The sequence below is a fragment of the Stegastes partitus genome, unplaced genomic scaffold (assembly GCF_000690725.1).
Source record: "Stegastes partitus isolate 25-593 unplaced genomic scaffold, Stegastes_partitus-1.0.2 Scaffold1947, whole genome shotgun sequence".
Lineage (NCBI taxonomy): Eukaryota > Metazoa > Chordata > Actinopteri > Pomacentridae > Stegastes > Stegastes partitus.
The window spans coordinates 84,012-108,665 of NW_007579678.1; the positions used below are offsets into that span (position 1 = coordinate 84,012).

Genomic DNA, 24,654 nt, shown 5'->3' on the forward strand with positions numbered 1-24,654 from the left:
GTTGCCACAAAGAAGGAAATTAGGTTCTCTCAGGGTGGATAAGGTTACATTAGGAGCTAGCGGCTACGTTTGAAGGCAGTCACAGATTACCCTGAAATAGAGTCTGCAAAACAATAATTAAAAATGCTTTAAGATAGGGACCTTAGTGGGCAATAAAAGTGATAAAACAGTGACAAATTAAGAAAATAGAGAAGAACAGCAGATGGAACTGCAAGAGACAAACTGATTGATCTCAGTTGATGCTACCTAAACAGAGAAGAGTGTTCTAATTCAATCACTGCTATTTCTGTTTACATATTCAGGTATAGGCACCTTCAATTATGCTATCTTTATTGAAATACTTGGCATCTTGAAAAAAAAAATCAGTTATCTTCTTTCTTTATCACAATAATCAGCATCTTGAAAAAAATAAAAATAAAATAAATTAATTGGTTGCCTAATAATAAAGTTCCTGGCTTCTGCCTTGTTTTCATTGGCTGTTATAATCACGTGTTCTAAATATTGAGGGGCACGCGCCCCCCTGAGTCCCCCCTTTAATCTACGCCCCTGCTAAAAAGTAAGTTTTAATTCAGTAAAAAGTTGGTGCCTTCTCCTGATAGCTTACAGGTAAAAAAAATAGCCTCCTTCAGCTCGGTATTTCCTCCGTGAGTGCAGTGTGTGAGCGCTGTCAGGAGGAGGTGGTGGAGGCTGGCAGAAGCAGCGGTGCTCTGTCGGTCCTCCCAGTGTCTGTCTGTGTGTCTGTGAGCTGCAGAGGTGAGCCGCCGCCGCTGCTGCTGCTGCTGCTGTGTAGTCGGCCCCCTGCCCCGCTCTGCCCCGCTCCGCTCCGCTCTGCTCCGGGAAAAAGCGGCCGACGGATTATCCTGCTCGGTAACGTTAGCTCGCCGGCTAACGGTCAAGACAGCCGCCGAGGAGAGCCATGAGAAGCCGGTGAAAGTTACCCGCGGCTCACTTGGGGGACTTTAATGTTGGTGGACACACAGAAAAGGAGGTTCGCGGATCATGCCGTCGCCCCCAACGGAAACTTTTCTCTAGAAGCTCCACTTGGGGACGGCTAGCTTACAGGCTAGCGAGGCTACAAACTATTTTTAATTGGCTTTGGGCTCAATGGCTCTCGCTTGTTTTTCCCTGTCATAGCGACAGCTTGGAAAATTGGGAGAGGCCCTGTGAACTTCATGACAAACCAAAGGCCGGTTTTGAAGCGTAACTTCGGAAGACTCGACTGGCAAAGGAGCGAAAATGAAGAAGCAGTTCAATCGGATGAAGCAGCTCGCCAATCAAACAGTTGGCAGGCAAGTATTGAAGTCTGTTTGCTCACTGAAAGCTCATTAGCAAAGTAGCAGACACACTTTGTTTTGGTCTTTCTGACCTGTCTTCTAACGCTTGTGGATATAATTTAGCCTTGAATCATCCTCTACACTCACAGTAACTGGCTCTCTAGCAGTTGTGACCATGAAACGTTGTAAAAGAGAAATGAAAATCACATGAGCTGTGTAAAGCAGGACAGTCTTTCATGAATGAATCATTTGCTTTTAATGGCTGAAAACCAAGGACATTGGACTCTAAAGACTCGTAGTGAAACATGAATTGGGAAGAGGGGCTTCTATTTTTTTTCTTTTTTGCAAGAGTCTTCTTTTTAAGTGCTGATACAGAAGAAGCTCAGGAGTGTGCAGGCCAGACAGTGAATGATGTGACACATAGAGGGGAGAAAACCACCAAAATGCAAGTTTCCTAACAGACCAAATAATATGACACTGATGACTTTTAAAGCCAGTAACTTATACCTTATTATGACAACATATTAATGCGGTCCTGAAGGCAGACCTTTGCTGCCCAGTCTGCTCTGGTCCTGTGAAGATAAATTCAGATATTATCTTGATGAGACAAGATGACAGTGAGTCAGGACTAATGTACTAAAGCAGTGGATGAGCTGGTATTCTCTCTGCACTGCAGCAAGGTTGAAGTTATGTGCTGATAAAGTAGCAGAAAGTCCATTTGTGAAACACAAGACATTCAGCTTTAGCCCTGCATCAAAGTTAATGTACATAAAATTGATGAATGAGTTAGGATGATGGATGTGTCTGCCTGCTTTCACTTCATCTCCCTCTGAACTTGAAGCAGCAGCGTTTAAGCTAATGGGCACTTTTAGAAAAAGACTTCATCAGAACAGTGATAACATATTTTGCTGAATCCACCACTCTGATAGTGCTGTTGTGCTGCTGTGTGATGACGCCCAGTGTCTCTGTGTAACTGGATATTTGAAGTAGTGATGGCTTTAACCAGACCTTGTGAGAACACAAGGGTGAGACAGGTAAAGGATCTTTTCATTATAGGAGACCATGATGTGAGGCATACGTGTATTTTGTGGTTGTTGCCGTGTTTATATAAAGGTCAGCTGGGTTTGGCACCTCAGGTGGAGGTGTATCCAGTATTGGATGTTGTCAGATGAAGTCAGTGACAAGCTGGGAACTTTAACTCAAGCAAATTTGTCCTGCACATCTGAAGATTATGCAGCATTTCCATGTTTAGTGATTTCTTTAACTGGATGGAATAGGTACAAATTAATTATGTGCTGATTAATAATCAGACGTCTTTAAAGTATCAGAAAATAGTGAAAAATGCACATAAAACTTGGCGTATTTACATTTTTGTTGTTTTAATATTTTGTTTGTCTTCTCTACATCATTCTGACAATCTGTTAAGTCATTGATTACCTCAGGTATCGTATCCTCGTGCACAAATCTTCCCCTTTTCTGCTCTTTGTATCATTCAAAATAAACACAAACAATCCATTCAAAGTAGGTTTTTCATTAAAACCTGATGTTTTCACCATGAATGATTTTTAGAAGTTTCTGTGGGGTCTGAGCATTACTTGTTATTTTTTTTGTATTACTTACTTATCGATGAAATGACTAATTAGAAAGGAATACACTAACAGCAAATGAAAATAATCACAAATAGGCAGACAAGGTATTGGATGCTGACAGAAATTAGGTGGCTGGCAAGTTTGCTAACATGCACCAGACAGACTAATTACCATGTTGCTGTCCATTCAGCATTTATTTGATGGTAACACTATCACCAAGGTTTACTGAGAGATTCAGCTCCAATAATGTTGCTACAGCCAACTTAAGACCAGTAGAAGGAGGGCAGCTGGAATACTCATAATTTCCTCTCTGCACTGTAACAGCAGTAAATTAAAACTGGAGAGAGTGTAATGCAGAAAACAGACATTTGGATATGTGTGTGTGTATGCGGTAGTTGCTTACTCTTACTCTTGCTTGCACAAGTAGGGTTAATCCCTCGTGCACTCATATACATGCCCGTCCAAATGAGTGATCTCTTAGTGGTTGGATTTAGGGTGAGCAAGCACACTCTGCTTTGTCCATTAAGTTTGTGGCTGCTTGTGTTTCTGCGAAAAAGTTTGGAGTGCAAAAGGCCCTCTCCGCTGCCCCCTGGGTTCCTGTGATTGTGCGAAGGCAGAACACTGTGTCCAGCAAGCAGCCGCTCTGAGGAAATCTCTCCTTCTTCTTCTACAAACAGGAAACTGCCTCCCAGAGACATGCTAGTGCTTTCTAGAAAGGAGGAGAGAGAGAGAGAGTGAAAGAGCGAGTGAGAGAGAGAGAGCTGGGAAAACTGATGTAGAGTGAGAGAGTGAAACTGAGGTGCATGGAAAAACAGCATGTGATTCATGCCAGGCAAGGATTTTTATCTCTTTGTGGAAGGTTATTCTGGTTTGCTATCTATGAACGCTCCAGCCCAGTATCTATCTGTGTTTGCGGCAAGTTAATGAGGTCTGATAGTAACACCTTTAAAGGAGATTACGTATGAATAGTTTAGGCTACAACCACTAACTGCATAAAAATAAACAATCATCCAGCATGGCCCCAGGATGAGATCAGAATTCGTTACGTTTTGTCTTTCGTTATTTTTGTGATAATGCCGGTACCTCTGATTGTCAGGAAATAAGCCTTAGATAACATATTCAGTGCCTGAGGAAGGAACTTGATTAAAGGAGTGCACATAGAGGCTGCCAATAAGGGGCAGTTCAAAGGGGAAGGGTCCTGCTAAGCGAGGGACGAGGCCTTACATCCTTGAGACACACAGAGTTGAACCAATAAAACCCACATCTCTGGGGGCGCATGCTTGAGCTGTTACTTCCTGGTTGGAATTTTTAAAGTGTAACGAAGTGGTCACAACCATCCCATCCATTGCCACCTCAGCTGCCAGTCAATCAGTACAGTTATGAGGTTATCACAAATTCTTGAACCTTGAATCTCTTTCAAGTGCCTCAGTGCTCTGTAGCTCAGTACTTCATAGAGCGGGGTAAACACAGTCACAAATACTTTAAATTTCATCCCCTAGACTGCTGACACAGAATGTTTTCATCCCAGCTTTTCTCCCCCCTCGTTGTTAATAATTCACCGGCATTATAAACAGCTGTATTATATAATCCCTTTGGATGCAATATCCATCAAAAGAGCCATGTTATGCAATTTCATGCAGATCCATTGTATTTGAAAGTCCTTGATCAACATGAGAAGGGCTTTAGTTGAAAAGGCGCTTCCCCCCCACAGGGATGTTAAAAATGTCACTGTTCAATTAACAAGGATAGGTGACTCTGGGTGTTGCCCTACGTCTCACAGGCCCGTGCTGCAAGAACAATGAGGTGTGGCAGCTGGGTTGCCTGCAATATGTGGTGCTGCTAGTGATAGATTACAGGCTATGCTGTTGTTTATAAATTCTGCTTCTTAATCCAAGTTATAAATCACATTGAAAGAAAATGTCAGTGACATGACAGAATGAGGATCTTTTAATCATTAATAATTACCATGATTTTTGTCAGCTGCAGAAAAGTGCTTACTGTTTTGGGATTTTCACTTTGACAACATTTAGTTCAAAACCCCAAAAATCCTCAAGTCGAAAACTGTGAGTTTTTAGGAGACTAAACACTGGTGACATTGTACTTTTTGTTTGACAAAACCGTCCGTTGTATATAAACATGGACAAACCGTGACTCTGACATCACCTATAGGTTTCCTAAAGAGCAGTTTTGGAGCTCGATGTGGTGGCTCCAGCTGCTTGCATGGTCAGCCTTATCTCCACAGTGCTGTGTTAGCGCAAGAGACTGGTCTTGCTGCACCGTATTATCATTTTGCAATAGAGAAGAAAACACTTCTTAAACCAATCACAATTGTCTTGGCCATTGCAAAGCACAGGTTGCAGCAACAGCACCACATTTAAAATTGTATTGGGGTTATTGCTTTAGTGGAGCATTTACACTTAAGGAGGCAAGCACTGTCATTAAAATGACTATCTCACTGAAAGAGCTGCACGTTTTTAAGCTCCCGATAAGATATTTCACTACATTTATTTAATGCATTATCTTCACAGGCAGCAAGACGACTGCTCTATTTCAGTGAACAAACCAAGCGAACTGCCTTATTACACAATCTAAATCAAAACTTGAGCACGTATTTTGCTCGTTGTTGTTGTTTTTTGTAGTTAAGGGAATTTTTAAATTGCTAACATGTAGATAGGGGAAGTGTAGTGGAATGCAGGGATGTAGGATCCCCTTGTTGGGATGATAGTGACTAATCGTTAATCAATTATTGCCGTTAAAGTCCATCCCATACATGTGAAATAGGTCAATATCTATATATTCAGCCTATGCACACTAATGTCAGGCCACAGATTTTGGACTAAAACGTCCACGGAGGGGTTCGCTTGGACTTGAGGAGATCACAAAATTTACATCACATTTTTCAGATGTGCAAAGTATAACACTGGCTCTACACCCACAGTCTACATTCAGTGAGTCAGACTGGATGGACTAATTTTTGCCTCAAGTGGCCATTCAAGGAACTGCAGCCTTTGGCACATCCATTACTTTTTTCAGATCCGGAGGTTGCTGCTTGGACAAAACAAACAATTTTAAGAGGAATCCGGAAACAAAAATAGACATTTTTACAAGTTTCGGACATTTGAGAAAATAAATAAATCATAATCAATAATGTTAGTTGTTATATTATAATGTTAGTTGCAGCCCTAAACAGTGTCATACGCTGAATTGTTGTTTAATCACGCAGTTATTATCTGTCAGAACATTTGGATATAAATATCTGTGAGATAGGAAGGATCCTGCTTTGTCCTGATGCCATCTGTACACACAGTGAGTTGAAGTCCTTCAGTTTTCACCCCCATGTTATGTTCTCTCTTGCCCAGATCTAATGTTAGCTTAACAACTCACATAATCAGCTACATTAGGTTCGTTGTATGGGCTGAGTCACTCCATTATCCTCCCTGCTCCTTTCATCTGGGTCCAGTATCCATTACCTTATGCTTTAAGCTGCCAACTGTTGCAGCCGTAAGAGGCAGACCCTTCCTACTCTGCAGCTCGCTGATTGTGTTGAGTGGCTGGTAACAGCCGCTCTATTGTGCTCACGGCTTCGGTAATCACTTACTCCCTTTCCACTTTCATAGTAGATCGCCATGGTTACCATTCTGAACTAGTGGCCACGGCTGTGCTGCGAGGATCTCTTGTTGTTAAGAAGTCACATGCAGCACACAGTGACACACTTTCTCCAAAGGCTGCTGCTTCAGCGAGGCTCGATGGGGGTCAGCTCTATTCGCTCTAGGTCAGCTGATGTTGGCAAAACAATTATTGTTTTGTTTGTTGTTTGTCCTCTGACTAGGCTGCACGCAGCTTGTTTTTACCTCTATGACACAGGGCGTTTTAAGGTTGGTCGCATTAATGTTGCTCTTCTCGGAGCTTGAATATGAGCATCTTCACGTTTTCTTCTGATCATTCAATTACAACCAGGTTAGGACAATATTTGCTCATGTCATATATACACATCACCAGGTGTCCTTGTTCACTTTGACATGGGTAAGCAGAGCTAAATTAACAGAGCCGGGCTACCAGTCAAGCTTTTGTATTACTCTTGGCTTGTATACAGTTTAGTCTGGTTTCCTTTGGTGTTTTGATTTGATTCAGCTCATGAGCCACAGATGCCATTAAGTGGACCAGATGCAAAGTGGTGTGTTTAAAGTGCATGGATACTGGTGGTGGGAAAAACATCTTTTTTTTTGCAGTGACAGCAAAACAGCTTTTAAGTGCACGCGACACACAGAAAAATATAGAAATTTTGTAGAGCTGCTGTGGAAATTAGCCACATCTGAACAATATTACATGCATTTTCAGCATTACCTAATTTTTTTCCTAATTACATTTATCTTGCAATACATGGCAGTCCAACTAAGCATCACATCAACTAGCAAATACATAGTGAATGACTGAATTGCACAAAGGTGTATTCATGAAAGTTTACTTGATTATTACATTGGTTTTTAAGATCGGGACCACATCAAGAGCTCTTCAGCATGTAGACTCCACCAGAACATGGATTCCATACTGTTGCTTTATAATCATGCTTTGTATGTGTGTGTGTGTGTGCGTGGCTCACGTTTTTTCCACAGCGAACTGGAAGTCTTGTCTGTAGGTTTCTGTGGGTTAGAAGATGTGTGACCTCACCAGCTTGGCTATGGCTCTCCTCCAAGGAAAATCTTTCCATTCATCTCAAACCTCTAGATTATTGAGCTTTGGCACTTTTTGGAGTCTTTAACCCTCCAACCTCCCCCCCCAAAAAATTTGTATTTCTTTCCTTCTGACCCCCAAACTATGGTGCCTTCTCTGTCAGTCTCTCTCTGTTTCTCCCTGCTCGCTGCCTCTGTGTTGTAATTGAAAGCAGCTGTGATGAGGTTACTATAGTTCATAGAGAGCAGTTTTTGGAGGAGGGCCCAGGCTTCATTTAGAGCTCCAGTTACCCAAAATGCAGGCAAGCGACTGTCTACAGGTCCCTTCAATTAGAGGACTGAGCTTACACTTGGAAAAGTTTGCACATTAGTTCGGCACAACAATACCTGCACAGTCTTCATTCTGTGTAGCGGTACAGGGACACAAAGTACGACAGTGAAGTAGTCTGAGAGAAAGAGTGAATTCAAAATACACATTAGACCGGTTGTACATCATGTCTTCTTACTGTAAACAAAATCATGTATTTGTGTATCACTATAAATCCTCAGATTAAGAGGCTGCTAAAACACAACATTTATGCATCAAAGGAAGGTTTTAAAGCGTCGTCCTGCAGCTATGCCACAATATAGGCATTGCTTAATTAATTGCAAGTAAATCTCAGCCTGACTTCAGACAGTGACCCTCTGACAGAAGCCACCAACAAGTGTGAAGGTGCTGATAAGCAGGGTGAGCTGAGCCCGTGTTTCCCAGCCTTCTCCCTTTAAGTGAATCTAATCTGTCTGACCTCTTCAAGTCCAACTATTAGTTTACTATTAATAGGCTCAGGCGTAGCAGGGCTGTATGGCCGGTCTGTGCACGACACCATGAGCTCGACAAGCTGCAGCTTAAGGAAATCAAAGCTTGTACAAACACAAGTTTTTCTTTTATCTTAACAGATTATTGTAATTATATTCAAGCTTTTCAAAGTTCATGACTTTTTAATGATATTACCACGGTATATAAAGTGTACATGCAGATGCAGCAGCGCAGTTCGTTAAGCAGCCTGTTTTGCTTCAGCATACCAACCTGTTCCTTTGCTGATTGAGCCGTGGCAACAAACTAAAGAGACCCACCCAGTCTTGAAACATTCCCATGGATGCCCAGGACGCTGTTTTAGTTTTTAGGCTAAGCGTGGAAACCAGTCCTTCAGGAGTATTGTCATTTGTGTGACACATATTTTTAAGTCGCTGCACAATTTTTTTTCAACCACGTCAGCTATTGTTGTCTGTCAGTTCTAATCTGTACGCTCTGTGTTGTTTTTTCTCACCCACAGAGCAGAGAAAACAGAAGTCCTCAGCGATGACCTCCTGCAGGTAAATCATTAGTCAGACTCTGCTGAGCTCTGACCAGCTCCTAATGTGGCTGCACCTGGCTGCAGTTACATGAACCAGTGTTTTTCCCCTTTGAGTGAAATCAGTTTGTGTCCATGCTCGACAAAAAGCGATCAGGAAGGCCTTAAAAGACGGAAACAAATTCTTTCACATTATAAATTAGGGCTGTCATGATATAGCAGTAGTGATGGTAACTGTGATATTTAGACAATGGAATACTGATGTCATGTTAGTAAAACACATATGATAATACAATAAGTAGTATAGTGTCAGTAAATGTCTGGTTGACACTCCAACATAGTAGGTTTTGGTTTTAGTTGACATTGTACTGATGGCAGATGTTTGGCCCTGTGAATCTTTATCAGTTCATCTGGCTGCCTTTTCACAATCTTCTAATTATAAGGGCGCTTTGTGTACACTTTTGTACAAATATGGTTACAGAATTTTGCCTCCCGACACACATATTTTGGGTGTGATTCATTTGCCAAAAAAACAAAAAGAGACAAAACACAATACACCAAGTTAAAGAAGAATTCGACTAATAGCACTCTTATCATTCTTTTTACATTTTCTATAGACATTACAATTATGTCATTATCTAAAATTCTTTTGTCCATGATAATGATCATGTAGTGAAAATAGGACATTACGGTCCTCTTGTGATCATTGAAAAGAAGGCGAGTCTTCTGCTTACGTCATGTTTAACTCATGTGTCCTTTTATAGAGGATGTTGCAAAACATAAATACCTCAAAATTAGTACTTGTCACTATTAGTGCTTGTCCTTCTGGTTTGTCCTGTTTATGTCACTGTGTGTGCTGTGCTTCCAATATTATAAATGTACAGCACTTATTAGTGTGTCAGTTTCATTCTATTAGGCATAACACAAAAACAATAATAATGTTAAAATTCTGACTATATCTTTGGTCCACAACTGAAGTTCACTTTCTCGCACATGTTGAAAGAGTTACAGAAACAGAGCTTGTGTCTTGTTACGTGGCATTACATTTTTCAGTGTTGTATAGTAGTATAAACTCATTTGTTAGCTGCCTTTATTTCTGTTATTTGTAGCTGTATTCATCATTGATAAGGCTTGGTGTAGTTTGCAGCTGATTGTAGCATTTTCTTTAGTAAACGCTACAACTTCTGCAAATTAATAGAATCATCATTTACTTGTCTGTTACTGCTTAATGCTGCATTTAAGAAAAAATCTACCCAGTGTCTCATGAAGGCCTTTTAGTTCGAGTGTTCTTCTTTTTTTGGAAATTCGCCTGCCACACCTCTGCATTTACTTGTCTGCACTGTGACAGGTCAATGTTGGATGTAGAGGGATTTAAAATGCACAAAAAATATGCTTGAGCAGCTGGACAGTGTACTGACAAAGCCAAAAAGTATGCATGTTTTCATGCCAGCTAAAGAGCAGCTGACATTACTTATTAGATCCTCTTCCCTGAATGTCTGAGACGAGGTGAACACAGCTGGAGCAGCAATTGTTTCAAATAACATCTGCAGACTTTTGGTATTGCTGCTGACAAACAGGTCTGATGCACTTCTGTGGTGCTGTGAACTGTTTGTCTGCAGCAGGTTCAACATTCTGCACAGAGGTCAGTGTGGTGGTGGATGTGCTCAGTGCATGCATGTGAAAGCTGCTGGTGCAGGGATTCCCCCAGAGATCTTCTGAAGCAGACAACAGGTGGGGTTGGGACTGAGCATTGGCTGCTCAGCAAAGACATTCCACCGATGAGGATTGTCTTTGTGTGTGAATGGGAGGCATCATAAATGTTCAAACAAACTCTGCTGTCTTTGCATAACTCCTTGAGAAGAGACACAATGTCCAACACCCTCTATTCTTCTTCCTCTTCTTCTCTCTGCTTCCTTTAAGAGCTGGCATCTACACAAACAGCCCTTTAAATTCATACCTCTGCCAAAAAATAGGTGTGTCTATGAAATGAGCTTTATCTGTGAACAAAAGTAATCAGATTTGAGTGATAGCGAGAACATCAGAGTTAGATGTAGCCAGCTTGATTTGATGTAATGCGAGTAGACAAGTGAACACTGGTGACTAACTGCTTGGAGTGTTTTTCACTGAAGAGAGGATGTTGTGTTTTTTTTTTCTGACCGTTGACTTTGACTGCTTCTCAAAGACACAATTGTTCTGCCTCGGTCTGGAAATCGGACGCTGTGCCTCTTTGGGCTCTGTCTCTCACTTCATAGGAACACTGCTGTCTGATAGAGAAGAAGGGAGTGAGTCACAGAGAGATAGAAATCACTGGAATTTTTGTGGAGGGATGATAATGGAGCTATTTTTGCAGAAGACATCTAATTTAATTTGTGTTCAGATTTTCTCCCAGCCTTATCATTTTTCTTTATTATTATTAGTGATAGTCTGTAGTTTACCAGAATGGTTTTAATGCTCCTTATATCCTCTGCAACAACACATTTTAATGGGATCTTGGCAGACAGCCTAACTTATAGGCTGTCCTTGTGAAACTCGCATGTAGATTAATCTATGAGAACAATTTGGGCTGATCCAACACCACACAGAAGTCTACAACCTCCTTGTGAAACTGGCTACTCGTCCTGACTTCATATTAAAGCAAACATGAGGTTAATATGAACCTTTTTAACTGACTCACGGCAGGAAAGAAAATAAGCAAATGTCCCAAAATTGAATCCTTTTCCTTTCAGGGTGTTGTAATTAAGTACTTGTGTTTAGGTTGCGGTGGAGGAGGACACAGGGTCGTGGGTGTTTTTAGGCCGCAAAGTCCATCTCGGAAGGGCACGCGGCCAAGGTGATGAGAGCCCCAGGTGGCTGCAGACTAGTGTGTTTTGGAAATCCTGCACTGATGTCAACTGGCAGAGCAATGTGGAGTTGAAGGGCTCAATCATCAAGGGGTGTGATGGCTGTTATGAGAGTTCTTCATGCAACCAAACTTTGCATTTTTGTGACATCCTTAATAGTAGTTAATGCAAGTAAAACTATTCAGCTGTTAGAACTGCCAGAACATCACATCAAACAATTTTCTTATTGCTGTTGATGAAGTGTCCATCACTGGTACATATTGCTCTTGTTTTATCACTCATTCCCTGCTGCACACATTTTTCTCAGCCTCTCACTTCTTCAAATATAGTTACTGGTATTTTAATATTTTCCAGAGAGATTTCAAGTCCCCCTGTATCCTCTACAGCAACACACAGCTGGTTTCACTAGCATCTTTAATGTCATGCGAAGAATTGAAAGTGAGCATAAAAAGGAACCGTTGGAAGTACCATCTGACACTCAGCTATGCTTAGCTCATCATTTCATCAGCTGCTGGTCAGGCTAACTAGCTCTGTAAAATCGGCAAGTGGGTCTTTGTTGACAGTCTTGTCATTTGATCCTCAGGTTTGAGTCCTTGGACTGTGTTTGGCTTTTTCTCAGCCCAGTCATGTGAAGCCCTTCTTGTGTACGGTTCTCTAGCGTGACAAAGAGCCACGCAGCTGTCCATTCCTTGCTGCTCCTCTGTATACAGTAGCAGCCCATCTACATGGAGCTACTACAGAAATACTCCAGAAATACTGGGTTGTACACTCCCTTGTAGCTGAGTGTAATAGCTTAGGGCATTTTATAAGGTAGCAGCCAGCTGTTTTAACACTTCTGTCATACATCCCTAATACAAACAAAGAATATTTTGTTTGCCATCAGTTGCTCACTGGATAATTCCATCCTTAATGCGTCACATTATGTTATTTTTGCTCTTTCGGTACTTGTCCAGACATGTTAACATCCTTTCTCTTAGAAACCAATAAACAAACACAGCCACCTTCTGTGTGTTTTTTCTCCCAGTCTGTCCTACTTATTATTGGGATTCCCTGGCTTATGACGCGTCATGGGATTGACCAAGTATTGACCTCATCACATAGCCGGAGGAAAAACACACCCTGCTGCCTTTCAGCTCTTTTTGGCCTAGGTTTTCCCACTCCTCTGCATGCTTTATTCTTCGAGTATTGTGCGTCTAACCATTTTGTTACAATGAGAGGAAGAAGAATACTGTCATGTAATCCAAACAGTTCCCATACACCCACATGGGAACGTAGGGAGGGGAATCCCCTCAATGGTTTTGTGCCAGGTACTCCCTGGGTTGAGTATAAGCAGTGCTCCCCAACCTATAGCGTATGGATGCAGCATGTCTGTATATACATGTGTGTTTAGTAAGTTTGTATTTAAGCCAGCTGTTTTGGGAATGCCGGGGGCCACCATGGGTCGGGAATGACGTAAGAGTGCGAGAACAGAGGGAGGGAAAAGAGAACAGGGGGGCAGTGGACGGAGGCGGATATCTGCTGTGGAATTCCTGAGTTCCGACTCCATTCTGTTTTTGGAACACAATTGTCTGGTATTTGGTTGATCCTCCCTCTGCATTTGTCTCCCTACATTTCTGCTGAAGTTCCCCTCTAGACCTCAGCGTTCCCATTTATATTTGGAACATTGTTTGTCCCAACTCCTAAGTGCATGTTGATCCCTTTGAGACATTTACAGGCTCTTACTTTCTCACTGTGTTTTTGTAGTCAAACAGCAGACACACCTGTGCACAAGTGACATGCAACCTGACTTTCTCACAAGTGCTGCCAACATAAACCAGTTCTTTGCATCGTCAGACGATGCTGGCCTGACTTTTAAGTAGGCTTGAACAGTAACTTGCAATCATCAGTTCCATTCATAGGTTAGTGACAGTCAGCCTAATGTTGACACTGACTGTCCCACTCAGACACCTGGCATGACGAGGACAGTGAATAGTCATCCTGCGGAGCTTCAGTTGGCCTCTGTCCTTAAGCCTGAATAGCAGTGACTTCAATCAATGACAGTATTATATCTTGTCAGCCTAAAGGCACAGAGTGGATCTGTGTAGTCCGACTAGTAGACAGGCGAAAGCCTGTGTAATCAAAAAGGCCTTTTTAAGGCCAAAGGACCCCTTCGCTCTCGGTCACAGCTCAGGGGCCGTTGCTATGAAGACACTTCCGATGAGTCATGTGTTTCAAAGATAACATTCCAGCGTCGTTCCGCAGGGACAAACCTTATCAATCATGCTTGAACTATGACCTCTGACTCCCACAAGGCCACTACAAATCAAATGCATGGGACTGGAGCTCATCAGCTTTCAACAAAGCAGAATCGCTGTTGTCTTAGTGTTAATGGTGTTGATGAGATTAAGCACAAGTTCATTTAGTAATTGCAGTCATGTGTTTTCTTGTACTTGTTGTACTGTGGTATTTTCCTTTGTCATGATACATTTTTGTATTTAAAAAAATGTCACACCTGTGCAGCCAAATTCAAAACTTTTAATAGAATACACATGTGAAAAAACTCTTGCACTGTACTCTCAGATGGGTTTGATAAAGATCTTTTCCTGCATGTCGTTCTTGTGCACAGATCGAACGGCGCATGGAGCTGGTGCGCGTCGTGTCCCACAACACACACAAACGGATGGTGTCATGCCTGCAGGGACACATCGGGGCAGATGCAGAGAAGAGACATGTAAGGCACTAAGTCTGTTGCACTAAAATGTTTGTCATACCTTTAAAGTCAAGCTAACCTAATCAATCAGCTGTTCCAGGATGTTTCATTTTTTTTATATCACCTCCCACACAAGGTGGAGTTCTCACTGTTTTTAGTATCAATGCCTTAAAAGTGTCCGCAGTAGGCAGTTCAGTCCATGATTTCTCTTTTGTTTTTTTCTACTCTACAACACCCAAAAATGCACCACAGTCCGTACCACGCCTCTATACAGGAAATGGTCAGGTAAAAACACTTATTCCACCTCTCTGGTCCTCAGCACCACTTGCTCCATTTCCCATTCCAGCGTCTGTCATCTTTATTCACTCTGCATGACACTTTTGCCTTTGGGATTCTCGGTATCAAAACAGGATGTTCAACATACATCAGTCTTCTTGTACAAATGTAAACGGTGTTACTGTAAAAAAAACAAAACAAACTCCAGCACTGTCATTTGATAGATCTCTCACTTCCCTAGTTTGCATCTTAAATCCCATTTAACATCTGTATTTTCCTCCTTTGCTCGGAAAGCTCTCTTCCTCTTTCTGGCTGCGAATTTACTGTCGACTTGTTCAATGGAAAGTCCTTGATGAATTTTCCATCGGTTTCAACATGAAACGCTTTCTTCTTTAAAGAAGCTGGTACTTTTTGTGCGCTCATAAGTCTAATCACTGTCTGCATCTGTTCCTCTTCCACATACACACCACAGAAAAAGCTGCCTCTCACAGCACTATCCCAGGCGATGGTGGAAGGCGGAAACCAGTTGGGAGAAGAGTCCTTGATAGGGTGAGTTTGCGATTGATTGACACACCAGACGTCCAATTGCTCCACCTTGGTTACTGTTACTATATGGAGCAGATGCACCCTAGAGAGCGTGAAATATGAGGCCATGCATTCAGGCCAAGCAATCTGCCCAGTTTTGTTTCTGTGTCTGGGACTTTCAGCAGTTCCCTTACATTACGGTTCAGCTCATTAATTGTGACCGACACAAATGCACAAAACAAGATTAGTCAGTTTGCAGTTGAGGATCTAGAAAGTGGATGTCTCCAACTCTACACGGCAGCCATGTGTCTGTCTGGAAATAATAAGGAAGGGAAAGTACGGCAGACAGTCGGTCTGTTTGTTCATGTAAAGCAGTGATGTATTCTTTTAGTTTGTTGCGGTTTCTATTGTGTTTTAAGGTATAGAGTTTTAATTACTGGAATATGTGTTCCCCAAAGCCCTGATTAATGATCGTAGGTTAACTGTCACTAGATCACTGTACACTCCTGGCTTTAGGCAGCTAGAAATGATGGCATTACATTGACCTAGTTTTGCTCTCAACTATTGATTGGGGACAGAGTAAGTGCTAGTAACACAGATTGCCGTCCGCCTGTGTTGTTATGTAAATCATGTCTTGCCAAGAAGACGTGTGATCACACTGGTTGCAGAACAGTTCATATCCTCACCTAGTAGGGCTGTTATGAGAATGAGGCATAAGCATGACTATGTTTCACATTTTTACACTGCTCTCTCTCTCTCAACAGGAAGATGATGGAAGTTTGCGGGGAGGCAGAGAATCGTCTGGCATCGGAACTGATGCAACATGAGCTGCAGATAGAAAAGGACGTTCTGGATCCACTCAGTCAGCTAGCAGAGGTCAGAAACCTTAAGCTTTGGGGATATAACAGCAGCTGGACGAAATGTTTTAAAAAAACACTTTCGTATGTGTCTGCATGGCAGTCCCATTCGTGTTTTTTGATTTATTTGGTCTAAATCAGGGAGGAAAAGATTAATTAACTTATTTTTGGGTTTAATTCGCTCAATTGCAAATGAACTACAGCTTTGAGTAGAGCCCAACAGATATATTGGCCATCACAGATTTATCAATATTGACATATATACTGTCAGATATACGTCAATCTTAAACTTAATTGCAACGCAGAAAAAGATGTTTGGGGTAATTTAGAGATCATGTCATTACATAGTTTGTCCTGCAGCTTGGCTCTGATTATTTTTTTATGTCTAAACACTGTCTGCAGTGCACGTAGCAAAGCATTAATCACAGCTGAGCAGGCGGTGTAGTCACGTGGTGCCTTCACACTAAGTTACTAAATACATTAAAGGTAATAAACAATGAACCCATAATTTTTGCTCTTCAATATAACTAACATATATGATCCAGGAGCAGTTGAACTCTAATAATAAATAATAATGCATTTATTTTGTATAGCGCTTTTCACGATACTCAAAGTCGCTTAACAGGGGATAAGATAAAAACAAGAACAAAACAAGTTGAATACAAAACAGATTTAAAAAAAACAAGGTAGAGAAGTTTTGATTAAAAGTCCCATGTACGCAGAAGTAGGTTGTATATTGACCAGTTTTGTTCATGTGATTATATGACTTCCAGCCCTCATAACATTAACCAGGCATGACGCACTTTCCTTGTAGTCATTACAGACTTTGATTTGCATTCTGTTTATTTGAATGTTTTACAGACGTGAATATCTGCTGTCAGACATGTTTACATTTGCAACTATTAATCCTGCATCTTTTCTAAGAAGACACATTGCTGTTTGGTTCAGAAAGGGCCTCTATCTTCATTTACATGTCATGCTGTGATAATTCTGTGCTTTAAATGCCATCGCTCTCACCAACAAACTCAACTGGGAGTAAATGCTTCAAGAGTTTAATTCAACCAACTTGCAAACTGCTATCGACATTTCTGTATTTTGATGTTAAACTAACTAATCAGTGGAAAGGTCCTATGATAGTTATCTAGGAAAACCATCAGCACTGCCTTTGAGGTCTGTTTCATTGATAAACCGTCTTAGGTTTGCTCACCTTGGTGTGTTTTTGTAGGTGGACATCCCCAACATCCTGAAGCAGAGGAAACAGCTGGCCAAACTAGTGCTGGACTATGATTCTGCCAGAGCGAGGTTCGTTTACACCTCATTCTGTCAGAACAATTTAAACTTGTGTTTTTACTCCTTGTCTGAAGACTCATTCTAAGACCACTGGAACTGCTGACAGAGTACCAGACATGCTTTACTCAGGGACAGCATGAGTTCTGTTACACTCTTCACCTTCAATTTCAAATTCAAGTATTTCTTTATCTGTTATAAGCAGTCTCAGATTTCCGTGTTTTTCTTGCTTTTCTGAATTCAGATGGTTGCAGGCAACCAAGTCAATAATCTCAGGAACAAACACTCAAGCACTGACGGCCAAGGCTGACCTACTCAAGGAGGAGGTGGATGAGGCCATGAACAAAGTGGAGCTTTGCAAGGTAACCAACATGAATACAAATGACACACAGCTGTAGAGCACATTGCTTCATTGTAGCTGTCAAGTTCATAGCAGGGCAGGCCACCTCTCATAATACTATCAGGATTATATTACAGCAATGTCACAGAAAAGCTTTTGCAAGGGCATGATGCCATTAGATGTAGAAGATTGTATTTAATTCTTTTTATGCTCACATCTGGCCTCATAGACTGGGAGGAAAAACTAGGCTGTGCCCTGAAGAATGGGCAGGCTAAAGGTCATTTATGGCCGAGGACTTGCGAGGAAAAGAAACTGAAAATAGGCCTGGCTAGAACATTAAACTGGGAGGAAAATCATCACAGCAACAACTGGACATTCCAAGACCCTTGGGCCCTCTGAGCTGGTCTGCTGACGCACGCAAATGACTGAAAATGCCCTGTCAGCTCTGTGTGTGTGTGTGTGTATGTGTGTGCGCATCTATCTATTGAACTGAGTCATTAGTGAGCTTAAGTGTGTAGCGGCTGCATGAAGTGTTTTTCTGTCCAGGAAGTGCAGAGCCTTGTGCTTCCCCTTCACTAGTTCTCCCTCCCAATCTCCCAAAGTCCTGCCAACAGCAGGAGGATTTATGACTCACGTAAAGCTTAGCTGACCACTGACGCCTTTCCTCATGCCACCTGAAATATCCTTCCATTTGATTAATGACTTTGTGTAGTAGAGATTTAGATCTTTTATTAGCCGTACATCTACCTTTCCTCTTATTTACTTTCTGTTAGTGACTGTTCTTGTGTAAATCACATTCTAACTTGATTTCGAAATTGTGTATAAAGATTAACTTCATGTTTTTGTCTAACAGGATCAACTTGCTGCAGACATGTACAGTTTTTTCTCAAAAGAAGGCGACTATGCCCACTACTTCATAACGGTGAGTCCAGTGTGTCAACAATCCAAAAATGTTTTCGCATGACTTTCTGTGGGAATGTTCACAGCTGCAGAGTAACTGGGGAACAGAGACTTGGCCAGCTATTTTATTTACTTTGCTGTCATGTACTTCACTGCTTGTCCTTTTGTACTCGCCCCTCATCTATGTCTCTCTGTTTCTGTAGCTCTTAGAAGCTCAGGCGGATTACCACAGAAAGTCTCTCACTGTTCTGGAGAGTGTCTTGCCAACCATCCAGGCTCAGCAAGGTATAATACATGCCACCATGCCTTTAACCACACACACACACGCACACAAAATAATACAGTATTGTTTAAACAAAAAAAAAAATTGGTGATCAACAGTTTGCGGTTATGCGTGCACGGAGAGCGTCAGGGTCAGGCTACATGTGCAAGCAGTAACTCTGAGGACACTGTTACACATGTTTTTGTGACCACTGGTAGGTGCGAATTTGCGTTTTACCATAGACTGGAAACTGGAGAGAAGAGAACATCAAATTCTGTCAGTCAGCAGCCGAGTTGAGGCAATCGCTATGTTGAGGATCATCACTGGGTCTGTGGCTACCACCAGGAGAAGAAACAGCAGTTATCACAGTGGAAGAGTCAAAACCAGAAAAGTCCCATCAGGGCAGAAGTTTATTGTTTTCGTGGACATTTATGTGGTTGAATGTGTCCGCCAAGATCACACTGTCAAGGCAGACTTCTACTGCAACGTCCTGAGGTGTCTAAAGAGGAACATTTGGCAAAAACGACCTGAAAACTGTGGCACGATGACACTTAGAAACACCAGAGCACCGTGTGCCCAGTCACGGCCCAGTGAGTTCTGTGGCCAACAAACAACGCCGTCATTGCTACCCACCCACCCTACTTGCAGGATTTGGCTCTCTGGGTCGTCTTTATATTCCTCAAAATTAAATTCAAGCTAAAACTTTGCTGCTTTGACACAGTTTAAGAAGTTCAGCACTCATCACATATATGGTGCTTGACGTATTTACATAACAAGACTTCCAGGGAGTGGTACAAGTGTTGCAGGAGAGCTGGGAGCAGTGCATTGCAACACAGAAAGTCTGCTTTAAAGTCACAGATTTTTATTTTTTTATAGGCGCATACTTTGAATTTTTTGACTGCACTTTTTGCACATGAGAAAGTACTGTCCAATGCATAATATGTTACCTCTTTATGTTTTTCTTTCTCTTTCTCTAAGCAGCAGCCCCTGTTTTACTTTGATTCCTGTGTGTTTTGGTTTCCTTTTAAAAGGACATTTCATTTTAAACACTTAAGAAGTTTGCTCAAATGTCTCCAGACGAGTAGTTGCTTGGAGAAATAGCAGTTCTTCATTCATGTCTCTTGCTGGCTTTAGAAATCAGACCAGCTTTTCTACCTTGTAGTTACATCCATCTGGTGTATTTTTCTAACAGTTGGACTACAGTTACCCCAGTTGTGGTAATTGGCAAAGGCCACAAATAGGACCCAGATAATAAAGAATAGTCTTTTGTTTTTACCACTTTACTCTTCAAAAATAATCTATTTTTGTGTTTTACAAACAGAATGTCTCCTGACAGGAGGTTTCTGTCTTGCTCGGCACTCTTTAGCTGTGTCTCGTTCAAGGAGCTTGTTTTTTCTGCACATGTGGTCTAAACCAGACGAGCCTGGTCTCCCAGCATGTGGCGATGACTCACGAACTCCACACACACCCCCACCCTCTCTCACATCACACCCACCTGGGTTCTGCAGCCCCCACCAACTCTCCCCGTGCTCTCTGCCTATCTCTACGCTCGCGCATTAGCTCGCGCACGCACACACGTGCACTCATAAACATAGAAAGATGGCTGAACAATCACTTCTGCTAGCTGGGAGCATGTGGTTATTATTTGGCTGCACCCTGTAGGGGGAGAGAGGACTGGTTTAAAAAAAAAAAAAAAAAACCTGGCCCGAGGGAGATTTGTTGACCCAGAAATCTGCCATCCAAACGAGCAACAGGCCTTGCTTGCACTGAATCCTTTTTTTATTGCATACCACTGTAACAGACAGGTCACACAAATAATCTGCAACAGCTCCATTACAACACTTGTTTTATGTCTCTTCAGATCTGACTCAATATGAATGAAATCACACTTGAGTATCTCTCTCTCTCTTTCCTTTCTTCTCAGCAATAATTCCTGTCTTTGCTTTTAGATTCATGGATGGAAAAGCCTGCATTTGGCACTGGGCTGGATGAGCACCTGAAAAGGAGCGGAAGGGAGATCGCCCTGCCACTAGAGGCCTGCGTCATGATGCTTCTAGAGACTGGCATGAAGGAGGAGGTAAGGAAGTGAAGAGAGAGGGAGAGATTAAACAAATACAAAGAAATGTGCTCCATTCATAGCATCTTACATTAATATTCAGCTGTATTGATGGAAAAAGTGGAGGCATTAAATTACTGTATGAGTAAAATTGAATTGGTATGAATCATCCCGTCCTTCTACGTGTGCAGCAGGAGATGAGACTGAAGAAATAATGAACTGAAGTGCCTCGGTTGCTTCAAGTTGCCGTCACGTGGATGATGAGGAGCAGGGGGTTGGGAGGGCTGCCAGTGATGCTTTTTTTTAAGACCATCGTTGTTGACTTTATATAAATTATGTAGTGTAATCCTTTGTCCTGTGGCCTCCTCCTTTCATACCAATAATTCCACTCATTCAGTGTTTTTCTTTGTCTTCACTTTCAAGTGCAATAGTTAAACATAAAGTTTGATTCAAATCACTTAGTCAGATGTGAAATGGGCTGCTCACTCTGATGAATACAGAATTAGCATCCCACTCTGCAGGTTTGTGGATCGTTTATGCCCATCAGAGCTGAAGCAATTTGTACATGAATGAGATGCAAAAATCTTTTTCCAATGTATTAATTCACTTCACCAGCCTGAATGTTCTAAATGCTAAGTGCTGCATTCTGATGTGACCAAACATATGGTTTACTGCAATGGTCTTGTGCCTATGTGAAAACCACACTGTCTTATTTTAAGACCACGTATATCGCAATGACTTGAAATTCAGGATAGGATATAGATATATTTAGCAAGTCATCCTGTTGCAACAGCTGTGGTCAAGTTCGTGGTAATGTGAATTCTTACTGTGTGGTGATTAACAAATATTAAACTGGTTACACTAAAGAGAAAAGTTTAAAGGAAATTAAACAATGTAAGAAGATGTTACACACAGCTGAGGGTAGGTGTAAAAATAATATAGTGTCACAGAATTAACAGTAAATCAGCATTTCTTCTGCCATGCAACAGAATTTTTTTCATTAACTGCATGCCATTTTGCAACCCAGTAGTCCAACAGAGAGCTGTGTTATTGATGTACTATTTCAGTATCGAGCAATCTCCCCATGATGTGGTATGAAGTGACTTCCTAATGCATACGGTAAAGCTACAACATTACAGCAAGCTTCATGCTCATGAAAATGAGTTTAGCATGATTGTTTAGGCTTTGGATAACTGCACCAGGCTACCTCATGATTCAGTTCACCACAGAACATTAACAACAGTAGCTGTAGAGATAGTAGACTCACCTACTTGCTATTTCATATGAATACACGTGACTAACTGGAATAATTCTACATTATCTTGTCTATAAACATGATTCCTGCCTGAGTTACGTCAGCAATGGTGGTGAGGACAACAACTTTTTTTTAAACCAAAAATGCTACATATGCACTGCCTCTAGTTTCTCAGAAGTAAATATTAGATCTTTTCTCTGATAGAAAAAGTGGATGACATTTAGCAGTTGGGGTGTTTTAAGCTGAGGTTCATGTCTGCAGACATGTGCTTTGGAGATCACTCCTAATCTTGTTTGCTAACTTGGCTGTGCTTTTGTTTTCCGTGTCTTAACCATTGAAGTAGAAGAAGGAGCTGTGGCTGCAATTAGCAGCTCCACTGCTCATTGACATAATTGAAACTAAGCTTTAAAGTGTTTGTTCACATGAACATCCCAAGTTTCAAGGAGATGCGCTGATAGACAAACTGTAAACAGGAAAGTGCCAGATTTTGTGTAATGCTGTTCCAGAGAAGTGGCCACCCATTCTGGCACAGGGATGATTTATGAAATGTAAATTTAGAATACAATAGAATCCACTTGTCTCCTGTCCATAAATCTGATCTCTTTGTGTGTGTCCATGTTTGTGCAAAGAGGTAGAGAGAGAGTGCAAGTGTTAACTGCAAAGTACATTATTTGTTGCCCTATTCATTCTCCTGTGAGTCCAGCCTGTGTTATTATGGTGTGAAGACAGCCTTTGTTTATGTGTCAGAGTAAATAGCTCGCTGTGCTCTGACTGTTGGGTGTGTTTGTTTGCCTGCTTTAAGGTTTCATTATGTACAGCTGGCAGAGGGACTTTATGTAATGGATTTATACAGAGCCTATCTGTAATTCAGTCTTAGGAAAGCATGACTGTTTGATTGTGTGGAAATTAAATGCCTAGATGTGTCTTTGTAGTTGTTTGCAGCCGACGTTACTGTGGTTTATTTGTCTTTGTGTGTCTCAGGGCCTATTCAGAATTGCAGCAGGGGCATCCAAACTAAAGAAGCTAAAGGCAGCGCTGGACTGTTCCACTTCACAACTGGAAGAGTTCTACTCTGACCCCCACGCTGTCGCTGGTAACCACAGCCATTTGTCAACGTTGTATTTTCATGTAAATTTGGACCACAATTCAAAAACAAGCAAAAATTGGCATTTATATAAAAGTTAGTATTTGCGTCTTCATGTCTCAGTGACAAATTAATGTAACCTGTGAACCCCAAGCTGTTTCTGGGCATGTTTTTTTTCACATTTTTACTCGCTGTGAGCTTATTTTTCAATGCATTATAAAGTCCTGCACCTCTATGGAAAAACAAAACCAAAACCAAAAAGAAAAAAAACCCAAAAAAGGTTTTGGGGCAAGAAAAAAAAACCAAAAAGCCAAAAAATCAAAAAAAAAAAGGGGAAAAAATAGTTGATTTTCATTGATTATTTATGTATTTTTTAAAAATAAAAAACTGCACATTTCCCTGAAGGTTACTAATATTGAAAAATGGTGGCTCTACATACTATGGATATTTTGCTGCTTACACTTCTGTAATCTCTACAAGCTACGTGCTTGTCACACTACTCTGCAAATCCACTTTAGTGTAGTATTTTCCCATGCTAAATGTATCTTCCAGGAACTTCTTAAGCCACAATGCCTTTATTTAATTGCTCAAGAATTATTTATTTTGTTGTTTAAACACAGCGGCACTTCAGCCAAATAATCCTGGAATTTTCTTCACGTGACTGTTGGTTGCAGCTGAGTCACTCATGGCTTCTCAGTTGTGCTGAGAAGCGCTGGAGTTTTAGTTTATTTACAGAATTTGAAGCAAAGCTATTTTGGTGAACCCTCACAATTTTAAGCTTAGATTTGGTTCATTTTCGTGATGGAACCGCATATCACTCATGATTAGTTCAAGGAGTGTCAGAAAGTTGTTGTCATTTTAAAGATAACATGCCTTTTAAACCCATAGGAAAGGATTGGGGTTCAGAGGGTTAAATGTTCATAATTGAAACTGTTAATTCGCACGATAGCTTGATTTATGTAAAACCACCTATTTTTTTTTTTTCTTTTAAAGTATCTTAGACAAATTGTCTGTGTTTGTGGTTCCAGGAGCACTGAAGTCCTACCTGAGGGAACTCCCAGAACCTCTAATGACCCACCAGCTTTATGATGAATGGATCCAGGCATCCAGGCAAGGCTCCGAATATTATCACTAGAAATGAAATGCACCAACATTGAATGGATCCATCATTGTACAGCATTGAAAAAAAGAAATGACAGGAAAACAAATTTAGGCCATTTAGCCATCTGGAGACTGGGCTATTAAAGCGCTCTGCTTTCAATTACCTATTGTTTTCTATCATTCTAGTGTGTCAGACCCGGACAAACGGCTCCAGGCGCTCTGGGTTGTGTGCGATAAACTACCAAAGAACAACAAAAACAACTTGAGGTTAGCTGCTTGAAGCTACAAGGTTTTGCTTTCATTTCCTCTCTTGTGTGA

At 41.3% G+C, this 24,654-nt stretch overlaps 1 protein-coding gene across 4 annotated transcripts in view; it reads left to right on the top strand.

Annotated features, from left to right (window-relative positions):
* Positions 1-745: 745 nt before the first annotated feature.
* Positions 746-24,654, top strand: part of arhgap17a (Rho GTPase activating protein 17a) — a 29,640-nt gene continuing 5,731 nt past the window's right edge. The window contains exons 1-14 of one of the 4 annotated variants that reach the window (XM_008303158.1): positions 746-1,289; positions 8,847-8,886; positions 14,310-14,414; positions 14,646-14,678; positions 15,142-15,218; positions 15,959-16,070; positions 17,277-17,353; positions 17,583-17,700; positions 18,532-18,600; positions 18,782-18,863; positions 20,790-20,917; positions 23,133-23,244; positions 24,264-24,345; positions 24,523-24,603. In XM_008303158.1, the coding sequence (XP_008301380.1) occupies positions 1,237-1,289; positions 8,847-8,886; positions 14,310-14,414; positions 14,646-14,678; positions 15,142-15,218; positions 15,959-16,070; positions 17,277-17,353; positions 17,583-17,700; positions 18,532-18,600; positions 18,782-18,863; positions 20,790-20,917; positions 23,133-23,244; positions 24,264-24,345; positions 24,523-24,603 (1,169 nt within the window). In that variant the 5' untranslated portion in view covers positions 746-1,236. The remainder of the gene's footprint in view (positions 1,290-8,846; positions 8,887-14,309; positions 14,415-14,645; positions 14,679-15,141; positions 15,219-15,958; positions 16,071-17,276; positions 17,354-17,582; positions 17,701-18,531; positions 18,601-18,781; positions 18,864-20,789; positions 20,918-23,132; positions 23,245-24,263; positions 24,346-24,522; positions 24,604-24,654) is intronic. The other 3 variants (XM_008303160.1, XM_008303159.1, XM_008303161.1) reach the window with 3 other exon arrangements.